General features: G+C 48.1%; 4 protein-coding genes, 1 non-coding gene and 1 pseudogene across 5 annotated transcripts, besides 14 other annotated features; 5 read left to right on the top strand and 1 right to left on the bottom strand.

Moving 5' to 3' along the window:
• Positions 1-9: 9 nt before the first annotated feature.
• Positions 10-591, bottom strand: Tco025E_07663 (hypothetical protein; annotated as a pseudogene).
• Positions 592-659: 68 nt separating this feature from the next.
• On the top strand, positions 660-731 carry Tco025E_07662. Its single transcript has one exon. It is a non-coding gene; the product is annotated as a tRNA-Glu (tRNA).
• Positions 732-1,185: 454 nt separating this feature from the next.
• Positions 1,186-1,205: a microsatellite.
• Positions 1,206-1,613: 408 nt separating this feature from the next.
• On the top strand, positions 1,614-2,333 carry Tco025E_07661 (uncharacterized protein; the record flags this gene model as incomplete). The annotated part of the gene is made up of 1 exon (XM_029374523.1): positions 1,614-2,333. The coding sequence occupies one exon, from the start codon at positions 1,614-1,616 to the stop codon at positions 2,331-2,333; it is 720 nt and encodes a 239-aa protein (XP_029225387.1).
• Positions 2,330-4,372, top strand: Tco025E_07660 (uncharacterized protein; the record flags this gene model as incomplete). Its single annotated transcript, XM_029374522.1, has 1 exon — positions 2,330-4,372. One exon carries the CDS (start codon positions 2,330-2,332, stop codon positions 4,370-4,372), a length of 2,043 nt encoding a protein of 680 aa, XP_029225386.1.
• Positions 4,373-4,385: 13 nt separating this feature from the next.
• Positions 4,386-4,462: a sequence feature (A-rich).
• Positions 4,463-4,744: 282 nt separating this feature from the next.
• Positions 4,745-4,784: a sequence feature (A-rich).
• A 252-nt stretch (positions 4,785-5,036) lies between these two features.
• Positions 5,037-5,057: a microsatellite.
• Positions 5,058-5,191: 134 nt separating this feature from the next.
• Tco025E_07659 (uncharacterized protein) lies at positions 5,192-6,265 on the top strand (the record flags this gene model as incomplete). Its single annotated transcript, XM_029374521.1, has 1 exon — positions 5,192-6,265. One exon carries the CDS (start codon positions 5,192-5,194, stop codon positions 6,263-6,265), a length of 1,074 nt encoding a protein of 357 aa, XP_029225385.1.
• Positions 6,266-6,288: 23 nt separating this feature from the next.
• Positions 6,289-6,329: a sequence feature (A-rich).
• A 729-nt stretch (positions 6,330-7,058) lies between these two features.
• Positions 7,059-7,089: a microsatellite.
• A 421-nt stretch (positions 7,090-7,510) lies between these two features.
• Positions 7,511-7,577: a microsatellite.
• A 496-nt stretch (positions 7,578-8,073) lies between these two features.
• Positions 8,074-8,112: a microsatellite.
• Positions 8,113-8,476: 364 nt separating this feature from the next.
• Positions 8,477-8,511: a microsatellite.
• Positions 8,512-8,708: 197 nt separating this feature from the next.
• Positions 8,709-8,734: a microsatellite.
• Positions 8,735-8,892: 158 nt separating this feature from the next.
• Positions 8,893-8,918: a microsatellite.
• Positions 8,919-9,282: 364 nt separating this feature from the next.
• Tco025E_07658 (metaciclina II) lies at positions 9,283-10,104 on the top strand (the record flags this gene model as incomplete). Its single annotated transcript, XM_029374520.1, has 1 exon — positions 9,283-10,104. One exon carries the CDS (start codon positions 9,283-9,285, stop codon positions 10,102-10,104), a length of 822 nt encoding a protein of 273 aa, XP_029225384.1.
• A 220-nt stretch (positions 10,105-10,324) lies between these two features.
• Positions 10,325-10,379: a sequence feature (G-rich).
• A 93-nt stretch (positions 10,380-10,472) lies between these two features.
• Positions 10,473-10,597: a microsatellite.
• Positions 10,598-10,770: 173 nt separating this feature from the next.
• Positions 10,771-10,816: a microsatellite.
• Positions 10,817-11,007: the final 191 nt, after the last annotated feature.

Genomic DNA, 11,007 nt, shown 5'->3' with positions numbered 1-11,007 from the left:
CAGCCCGAGGGCTGCCCGCGAGAACCGGGCCGCTTTAGCCGTCTCTAACGGAGCGGGCCGGCGGGTCGGGGCCTCCCCAAAAACACTCGCACGCTCAGCCGACGGAGAAGAGGCACTCCCACAGCAGATGCGACAAGGTCTCCCGGGGCCCGTCCGGGGTCACATCGGCCTGTGGGTTCTGTGCCGTGAGGATCCCATAAGGGTGAGGTCCTCCGGGCCTTCCGCAACGGTGCCCCGCGCGCTTTTTGCCAGCTGGTACGCCTGGCATTTACGGTAATGACCCGCGCGCGAGGCACTCGTCACGAATAGTTTGCCGCTCCCGCAGTAGCCGCACTGGAGGCCCTCCTGGAGAAGCGGACTCCTGCGTGAACGCGACGGGCGTGCAGCTTCATGTTTGCAATAGATACGAACACCCTGCAGCATACGGGGCAGGGGGGTGTCGGTCTGCCGCGCATCATCCGGCGGGCGGGCACAGTGCGCACGTTTGGTGGGGGGTTCCAGAGGGGGTTGGGGTGCTTTTTCTCTTCGCCGGCGCGGGGTGTGCTAACGCGCGGTTTTGGCTATGAGAGCGGCCTTTGCATTTTTTTTCTCTTGTAAGCGGAACCGAAGCAAGAACACGTCTTGTTTCTTACCGTCTTTCCTCTCTCTCGCAGTTTATCTCCGGTGTGGTATAGTGGCTAGAACAAGCGGCTCTCACCCGCTAGACCCGGGTTCGATCCCCGGCATCGGAATTTTCCCACAACCGGAAAAAAACACACACACACTCTTTTCTTCAATGTGATGTCGCAATAAAATGAAAAGAAAGAATGAATTCATTTTCGTTTTGTTTCCTTTTTATGGTGACAGCTTTCCCGGCTGGACCCGGCATAGCCAACGGGCGTCGGATTATGAGAATCAAAAAAAGGAAGGGAAAAACAGCGCCCAAACCGTCCTTTGTCGAAGATCGGCGGCCGGGCGAGGTTCCGCCGGTGCGCGCGGGGTCGGCCCAGTGAAACGGGAGAGAGCCTGGCTTGGTGCGGTCCTTTTTTGCCGGGGCTCAGGGTCGTTTTGCGACGCGCTGCCGCCATCGGCGTGCGTGTGCGTGTGCGGTTGCGTGGTTGGGGCGGTTTCGAGTGTTCGCGCTCCCGGCGGCCGCCGGGGGCGGTGGTTGGCGGTGAAATTTTCGAGGGCGATAGTGCTTCCTATTTCTTCTTCTTCATTCTTCTCGGGTTCTTTTTTCCCAAGAAAAAGTAAAGTGAGATGCCACAGTTTCTTCGCTTTATTTATTTATTTTTGTAAGGAAATCGTTTCGCGTCTTCCACTTTTGCGAAGAAGGCGAGGAGGTATTCTGAAGTCGTTTTGGGTAGTAGAGGAACAAATAATGATAATATAAATCGATTGGCAATCGCGTTGCTGTTGCATTTTTTTTTCTGGATTCTCCTTGCTAATATTTAAATTTGTTTGGGTTCTTTATTTGGGCCATTTCGATGCTTCCTCACGTCTCCTATTTCAATGCTTATCTACACCTCTATGCTCTTCTTATTTCTTTTTTTTGTAAACCTTCCAAAACACATTACGATGTGGGTGTGGCAGTGAGATAATATTGTTATCCAAAAGTCCATCGTTCATATTTAATGTCTGTGGTCCTAGATTCTGTACCAAATGACAACTATGAGCCATCTGAAGCGGAAATTACTGAATATGGGAAGTGGCTCGGCATGAATTTTCCCGAAGACAAGCCTTTTCTTTGGATTGCACGAGAGGGTTTGAAGGCTCCTTTACCAGAGCACTGGAAGGCCTGCAGAAGTGAGAAAGGGGACTTATACTACTTTAATTTCAAGACGGGTGAGAGCAACTGGGACCATCCACTAGACGAGCAATTCAGGGAGCTACTTAAGAACGAGAAAATGAGTCCTAGTCCGCAGAGTGTCGCCAATGGAGCGAAAAGGACGCCCTTTGAGGTCAATGCAGAAGAAGAAACCGTGGCCGAACAGAACAAAACTACAGATTCATGCGGATCTTCTGCTGGGGGGAAATCAAAGATTCGGGCATTGAAATCACTCAAGCTGAAGAAGAAACTTCCAAGTGATCTGTGTTTGAACATAAAGACAGGTGGCAACCCTGGTTCGGATACTAATGAGCGTTGCTTAGAACCCATCATCTTGGGGAGAACAAAGGGAGGTAAAAATTGCTCTATCCTAAAAAAAGCTACAGAAACTGTATCCGCCGAAAGAGCTGGGGAATGTTTAAATTCTGACAAAACGGTTTTTGAAGCGGATATTAATGATCAACTTAAGCATTTTCAAGAGGAAAAACTAAAAAACACCATGCTGCAAAAGAAGAATATGAGATGAAGCTGGATGATTCCTGGGAGCTCTATCGGAAACGGAAAACCGAGGAGTATGAAAAGAAAGTAACCAACTACAAGGCCAATTTAGAAAGGAAGCTAATAGAAGAAAAAAACAGCATAGAAGCGGATTATACCAACAATGTTCGGAAGCTCACTGAGGAGGTTGAGGCGGTGCTAAAATTAGAGACAGAACGTATACGCCATTCCTTGAACGAGAAGTACGAAAAAGAAAAACATAGTATTGAAAGGGCCTGGCAAGAAAAATTAGAGGATTTGAGAAAGAGCAAGGCTCTGGAGTTAGACATACTGCGTTATTCAAACACTCAAACTCTGGCGGAATTGAAACAAAACAAAGATGAACTTTGGGAAAATGTTTCAAGTTTCATTGAAACGTATAAAAGAGCCCAATACAAATTTCTTGACGAGTTAACAAATACTAGCGCAAGTTTCTCAAAACTCAGTGAAATGACGCTATCTAAACTGATAGGCACTGCCAAGGAATCATACAATAATGAACTAGATATCATCAAAGATTCGTTTCAATCAGAAGTAGAAGACATGAGACGAAGTTTTTTGGGAGAACTTGTTTTGTATCAAAGGAAACACAAATTGCTATTACAAGAAAAAGAAAAATACGAGAAGGAACTTGAGGCGTTGACAAATAAACGAAATGGACTATCGGACAATGCAACTTCGAAGCATTCTGTAACTTCTGCAGTGCAGTGGCAAAAACAAGATTACCAACAATGCCCCAGGATAGAGGGACGAATAGAGGAAGGAGAAGTTCTTGTTCCGGAAAGTAAGGGAGGGAGTGTTCAAGTTGAAGAAGATACAGTGGAAGTTCGGTCGGATAAGGAGTTATTTGAGTCTATCGTTGCGCATATGAAGGAGGTTCAAAGAAAAGAACTAGAGGATGTTAAGAGAGACCTCAAGCAACGCGCGGAAGAGGAGCTGAAAGCAACATTGGATGAGGTTTGGCGGGAAAGACGCCATCTACGTTTTGAACCTTCACCGGAAGACAAGGAGGATATGATTTCCCTTCAAGGAAATGGTAAGGTTTCTCCCGAGGCGAAGTCGGAGGAAAAGGAATCGGAAAAGGAGCGGCTAAACATTGTTTTACAAGATAACATGCAGAAGGACAGCCTCACTGCTGTCCTCACAGAGGCGCTTCGCAACGTGTTTGCTGGTTCGCCGTTTATTTTTTCTGCTCCGACGTCTGGAAGTGCTGCCGCTGCGGTTTCGACTTGTACTCCTATTGCTGGAGCCGCGCAATGGGCCAACGAGAAACCATTCTGCTATACAGCGCGTGCATCGATTCCACCTGGAACAGAAGTAAAGAAAATAAATACACAAAAAGACACTGATGGACTTCCTGTCTCGTTCCAGGAACAAAAATTGCTTCTTGCAGGAGAGCACCAACGAGTTGCTGAAGGGAAAAGGTTTGTGGAGATTCAGCGCCTGAGTTTGGAGGAACGCCGACGCCAACTTAAAATGGCTAAACACAAATGGAAGCAAGATGTGAGGGCTGCGAAGGAAGAAGGTATTCGGGCTTCTTCCAAACGAGGACAATTACTCAACAAAATTCGTCTTTCCCTGGAGAATCAAGCAAGGGGTCTTGAACACGATGAGGTCATTCTTCGCGATAGCGAGCGCTGGCTGCTGATGAAGGAGCAAAGTGTACAGCAAATGGAGATGCAGATCAAGGAATTAGAAGAAGGGAAGGGACGGGATACATCCATAAACAGCGTTGATACTGTGGCTCTTATGACCGAATTTTTTAAACCAACGGTTACATCCTCTGAGTTCTATCCACAAAATCACGATGATCTACAAGGTGTTGTACGAAAAAAGGATTTGGATCCAATTTATACCAAAACCCTGGGCAGAATTGCAAGACGTTTGGAGGAAGTTACTTCAATGATGAACATTCAGCAAAAAAAGTGGAATTTTTCTTCACCCTATGAAAACCTGCCTCGACGAAGACCTATAGAAAAAATAAGGAAGGGAGCGGAGTTGCCTCTCAGCGAGAATCTGGCATTCTGAGGATAACACTGCGTTCTTCTTTTTGGGTTTTATTTCGCTTCTGTACTTTCTTTTCTGTTTCTGTTTCCGTTACTGTTTTTTTTTGTATTTGCTGGGTTGGTGAGATGACCCGATGCTCTCACGTATGTGTGTGCTTCTCTGCGTACGAAGTTCAACGGGGAAAAACTTCATGGGTGGGATGGTTTTGGCTTAAAAAAGACAAACGGAAAAATGATACCTTTTCCCTTCCTTTTCTGTAGATGAATGCCAGTTCGAAGTTTCCTGTATCAATGCCACATTGTTATCCTAGATAAAACAGAGACTATTGGCGTATTCGCTCTTTTTTTTCTGCTCCTTTTATAGATATATTTATGGACAACTATTCCTTAATAATTCTTTTTTTTTTCTTCCTCTTTATTTTCTTTCTACCTTTTCGCTCATCGCTAGCACGGAGAAGACAAAGAACGAAAATATCTGGAGTCGAGGATAGAATATTAGGCTCAGGACAGTTGTGCAACTGGGACATATATTTTTTCGGGGCGAAAGAAAAAGAAAATAGGCCATAATTACAATACCCGAAATAATACTAAAATCAGTAGCACTCAATTTTTTTTCTTTGGAACCTGTTTTTATTATTTAGTGGGTATTTAAAAAAAATTTAAAGTATTGACCAAATAAGGAGAAGACACACACACACACACACGCAAAAGAAAAGTGCGACAAGCAAAAAGGATTTGCGTGGGAATCTGCCCGTGTGCGTACTTGTGAAGTTTCCAAAGAGAGGCGTTATTTTACGAAACAGGTTTTATTTCTTGAACTTTTGGAGGCAAACAGCCATTAATGTATGACGACGGATGCTTTACGGATTGCAATGTGCCGTCCGATGCCAGCTACGCGAAGGCGTTTGACCAGCAATCCGCTTCTTCATCTACGCAGGTCCCGAGTAAGTCTTCGTGCTTAGCGACGAACGTATCAACCCAGCAAACTGGGGGGGAGATAGCGGCCTCGCAGGACCGAGAAACACCTTCTGAAACAATCCTTCCGGCTTACTTTGACCAGGGAATTCCATCGGTGTTTAATGAGTGTTGGGTGGTTTTTGGCGGAGATGAGGCCATTGCGCCTAGCGAGGGCCAAGTTTCCTTGCTCCCTCTCAGGGACGAGGTGGATACATTGACGCGAGTACGCAGTGCTAACGGCACCAGGGAGTGTGGCTGCGGCTTGCCGCCTTCGTCGTCTTCATTGTGGGGTTCCTACCCTTTTCAGACCTCGGAGCGCGTTGGTTGGACCGAAGCGTCACCACCGTCCGCAAGAGCCACCTCTTCCCAATCTTCTCACTGTGCAGCGACGCAATCAGCGTGTGCGCCGGAAGGTGCCATCAAAAATTTACCACGTCCCTCCATCTATCCTTTTTTTGAGGATTTGTGGGTGACGCGGGGCAGTAACTCGCTGGGGTGTCCAAGGCAAGAGCAGCATCTCTCTGAGAAAGGGCATGCCGTGACACCGTTTTTGGCTCCCGTAGAGCTTCTCAAGCTACGGGGTCACCAACCTGCGTTGCAATGTCGGTCAGCTAATAGCAATAGTAATTTGTTGAATGCTGTTGGCGTTGCCCAGCGTGAGACATGCGTGGAGGTGCCAGAAAAAGTAACAGAGACGGTGAAGGCCAAAACGGCGGACGCGCTCCCTTCCGATGAAGCTCGGGGCAAGCGAGAGACAGAGAAGGAGACCTTGTCGCGTGCAGAAAGGGGCTGTGTCACGGAGCCTCCTCGAAGTGAGCTCGAAGATAGGATGAGGTTACGCCAAAAGTGTTTGGATCCGGAGACTTACTTTGCTATCCGCCGTGGAGCACACAGGGCATCTTTGGCGCTTGTTCGACAACGGCTCAATGGACATTTCACACACTCCAAAACACAGTGATATTTTTGTTACAAATTATAATGTTTTTATTTTTACTATTATTGTTAGCTTCTGTTTTTTTTTTCTGGGGACGGATGCTAAGGGCTTTCCTTTCCCTTTATCCTTTTTTTCCCTCTCTTTTTTTTTTGCTTTAAACCTCCCTCACCCTCTCTTACCCCACTCCCGCACTTCTTTCCAAAACTGAAACTTTTCCCAATATGACTTCCCTTGTACATACCGTTATTTTATTCCTATTTTTCCTTTGCTTTGTATTTTCTCGTGTTTTACCGCCGTGTACCCATTTTTCACCCTTCTTGCCGTGTTTTCTGCACACGTGCTTGTTAAAGAGTAGAATGAAAGGAAAATAAAAACGGAGCGAGAGAGAGTGGAGGCTTGCTGTTGGCAAAGCCCTTTTTCACAAAAGTGCGGCTGCCGTCAGCATTTCTGCACAAGTGAATATCTCTTTCCTCTCCGTTTTACGTCTCATGGGGCGGCGTTTTATTTGTTTATTTTCTTTTTGAGCCGTCTGCCCATTATATTCTTTTTTTTTCTTTTCTGCCGCTTTTTACTCTTCTTCATATGCGGGGTGGAATTGGCGCCCGTTGTGTCCTTCGCCCCCCTCTCCCACACTTGGCTAAAAAGGGGCGGGGTTGAGAGGCACGACTCTTCTTGCGCGCTGCTTTCCCTTTTCCCCGGCGACTCCGGCTTCTCACGTCTTGGGAGCGGGACACCGTGACGCACGTGGAGAGGCCACTAGTGCCCCCGCGCAGGGCGCGCAGCTCGCAACGGGGGAGGAATGAGCTGGAGAGAGAGGAGGAAAGAAAACTGAAAGGAAGGAAAGGAAATTAGAATGTCGGGACACTGAGGAGAGGATCACATCCTCTTCCCAGAAGTAACCACAACGAGACCAGCAGCAACCATAATTATAAGCGGAGGCACAGGGCGCCGCTTGGTGCTGGTTTACGTCGAGTTGTGGCCCAACGCTCATTTTTTTTCTTTCTAAAAATGATTTGTGCATGATTTTCCGGTTTGAGAACATTGTTCATCTTATTATTTTATTTCTTTCTTCTTTCGGGGTGCGTGCGGGTGTGTGTCTATATATATTGCTGCGTTTGTTCGTTCACTACGTGCTCCACCTCCGCCTGCTTTTCGTTCCGTCCCCTATCCAGTCTCTACCCGTGTACCGGCGCCTGCGCGCGGATTCCGCGCTGCGGCAGAAGGGGTGGGGGCATCGGGTTGTTGAGCAACGAGAGGTGGCAGGTGGGTGGAAGGAGGGTGGGTGGTGGATGCAGCGACTCAGTGAGAGAGGGAGGGGGAGAGGGAGAGGGAGGGAAGCGAATCGAAAATAATTGAAACCAATACGAACGACAACGAAATCGGCGACGACCAACACACCAGAATGGAGTAGCGGAAGAACAGTGTACATCGGAACGGAGCGGGTGAGAAGAAGCGGCGAATGTGCGCAGAATCCACAGGGTTGGCTCGCCATTTCGCATCATCCAACGTGGGGAAGGAGAAAAAAGGGAGTGTGGGGGTATCGGCATTAAGGCGTATAGTGTTTTGACCATAAAAACGTAAGAGAATGCGGTGAGCATTATGGCGTACTTCTGCTTCATGAATAGACGCAACTTTCAGTGAGGGGGTTTGAATCTAACTAGGAAGGAAATGTGCTGAGCATGATGGAGTTCTTCTGCTTTATGAAAGGACGCGGTTTTTGCTACGCCCTACTGCGGCGAGTGCGCGAGAGAACTGGCTGTGTGAGAACGCCAAGCACAACAAACACGTTTTGTCTCATCGTGAGACTTCGGCTTTTACACAAATTGTTACTATTATTTATTTGTTTATTTATTTTATTTATTTATTTATTTTTTTTTCGCTATTCCCCTTCACTTATTCCCTCTCCCTCTTTTTTATTGTTGTTATTATTTTGTTACAGGTCGATTTTTTTTCCTCGTGTTTCTTTTCCTTTAGGAAAAAGAAACTTTGCATTTTTGTTTTGCTTTTCTCTTTCTTAGGCGCGCGTTACGTGTGAACCTACCCATGCCTTTCTTTTTCTCTTGGGCGTTGGGCCGTTGCTGCTCCTGTCTTCTTTCCCCAACGGGGCCCCTGCGTCCGCCTGCACACGACAACGGGGAAAGAAGGTGGGCGACGCCACTGCGGCAGAGCAGAAGCGCAGTCAGAGAGTGACAGGGAACGTGACCCACGCCAGTTATACACACATCTGCCTTTAACTATATACATATATATACATATATATATATATATATTTCTCTACCCGAGCCACTGTTACGTTGCCAATCTCCACATCACTTCCATGTACCTATGTTTCTATATATGTTTCTTTATATAAGCGTTTGGCCTCTCTAGATGCGGCTAGAAAACGACGGAATGGACGCATTTGGGGGAGTGCACTTTCACGCCTTTTTCTACTGCTTTGTTTTAGTCACTTCTGTTCTTTTTCTACTATACATCTTATATATATATATATATGCTACACAAATTACCAATCACTATCCCCCCTCTACCCGTTGTTGATTGTTTCTTTTCTGACATTCCTTTCCTTAAAGGAGTTCAGGAACGATTGTTTTTTTCTCCCCTACTATTTCGATATATAGCTATCTATTTATATAATTAACTTTCAATGCGTAATATATATATATATATATATATATATTGCATGTTTATATATACTTTTATATACGATTCTGCAGGGGTATAGTTTATATACTTGATCCCGTGTGTTAGTGCCACGCTGTTTTTTTTTTTTGTGTTCTTGTCATTTGACACTATTATGATGATGGTTCTCGGTAGGTCACGACGGGCGGGTGCTGACTGGGAAGGGTTTGGCGGAGACGACGTGAGTCTACATAACTATTTTGGTGTGTGCATCGTGGTGATTGTGGCGGTGCTGGGTGCTGTCTTCCTCTCCGTCTCTGTCTGTGCCTGCCCGTACTGCTTGCTCGTCATCATCTTCTTTGACGCATGCTTTTTTTTTTAGACGTATTGCGTGGCGATAGAAACGAATACGTGCGCTTGCAATGCTCCATTGCCGCCCAAGCAATCAGCACCCGCAAACCGCCTCCAGTGCGGGGCCGAACGCCTCAGACTTCGCAGATTCCCTCACCAGCCGAACCGCATCTGTGCCGATGCGATCTCCGGTTGCCGGAGACGGTGGGAATGCGCACCGCTCGCCCCAGCAGACGGAGGATGTGGCCGGCATACCCTATAACACGCGAGGAGCGGCTAACGCATGCGCGGCCGCAGAGTTTCCCGCGAGCTGCCATGGGGGCGGTTTGCCTGAGGACACACCAACGCCGAGGTTGTGGGTGAACGACCTCCCAGCCGTGTGCCCGGACTCCATCGATGCCACCGCAGCCGCCAACGCCCGTAATTTTGCTGCCTTCAAGTCTGCCCTCCCTCATTTGAGATCCGCGTCGTCTGTGTACTCCTCCCGCTCCCCCTCACCGTCACGCTGCGATGATGAAAAGAGTGTGGGACACTCCGCCTTCGTCGTGGAATCCGACCGAGAGAAGGACGACGACTGTGACTCCCTGAACAGCCCCAACAAGCAGCGACCGAATGCGGCTTGTGCCGCGTCCATGGGTTTTGGTCTCATTGCGGCAGCTGAGTCGGCGCCGGCGACGCCGCCAAACGGCGTGGCACAGAAGCAGTCGAATGAGACCGGCTCACCTGACAGGGATGTGGCTTCCGCGGGTGAGGGCAAGGAGTTGTACCGTGCCTGGAAACTGGCGGCGCTGCGGCGGAACGCGTTAGAACTGCGCCCCATGGCGCACAAGTATGCGCTGGAGGTCGTGCGTCAGCGCTACGGCAGCAGGACTGTGGGCGGTTTGTCCAAGTAGCCTTCAATGGGACCGTGGTGTGCGTCGAGGGGAATATATCCTTTTTCCCCCTCACACTTGGGACAAAACTGTGGTGTAGGGTGTTTTTTTTTCCTTGCAGCGACGCGTGTTTTGTGCTTTCTTTCTTGGTTTCTATCTCTGCGTGTGTGTGCAGCCTTGCTTCTGGATTGTTTTTCCTTAAAAAGGAAAGCAATTTTTTTTTTGGTTGCTTGCAGCTGAGCTCGCCGCTCTCTCTGGCTTCTCCCTCTCCCGCTCCGTGCCCATTGCCTTCCCTCGCACGCCCGGCAGAGAGCTCGGGGGTGGGGATTGGTGCACAAATAGAGGGGAGACGACGCCCTTGAGTTGGCCAGTACGGGAGTAAACGCCACTACATATAGATATATACGTATGTTATATATACATGTATGTAGATATGTATGTATATATATATATTAGATATATCATCTGTATTTATTCACTTATATATACATTGTGTAACTATAAATATATAAATCCGATTGTGCTTTTTTTTTTCACGGAGCTGTTGTGTGCCCACGGTCAGTTCCGCGGCCTCTGTGCTGGTGAAGCTGCCTATTCCGCGGCGCGCGGGAAAGGGGCAACGCGGAGGGAGGCAGAGACAGGCTCACTCCAGGAGACTGCCGTGTAGGCTGCGGCCCAAGCGGGGGAAAACAAAACCAAAAAGCAAACAAACAAACAACGTACATACAAAGAACTGGGCTCGATGACGCACGTACGTGCACGCAGCGGAGCGCGATGAGGGCGACTCTTCCTATCTTGCACGTGCGAAGGAACTAAAGCAGACGAGGACGAAACAGGAGCCAAACGAACCAAGCAACGGACACGCACGCACTTGCACGGGCGGGGGGAAGGGAAGCGGGGGGCGGTGTGCGGATCACGCAACAT

Source organism: Trypanosoma conorhini (assembly GCF_003719485.1).
Source record: "Trypanosoma conorhini strain 025E chromosome Unknown Tco_14.4_contig_00611, whole genome shotgun sequence".
Classification (NCBI taxonomy): domain Eukaryota; phylum Euglenozoa; class Kinetoplastea; order Trypanosomatida; family Trypanosomatidae; genus Trypanosoma; species Trypanosoma conorhini.
Note: the sequence above shows the minus strand (reverse complement) of the source record. Positions and strands in the feature narration are given on the sequence as shown.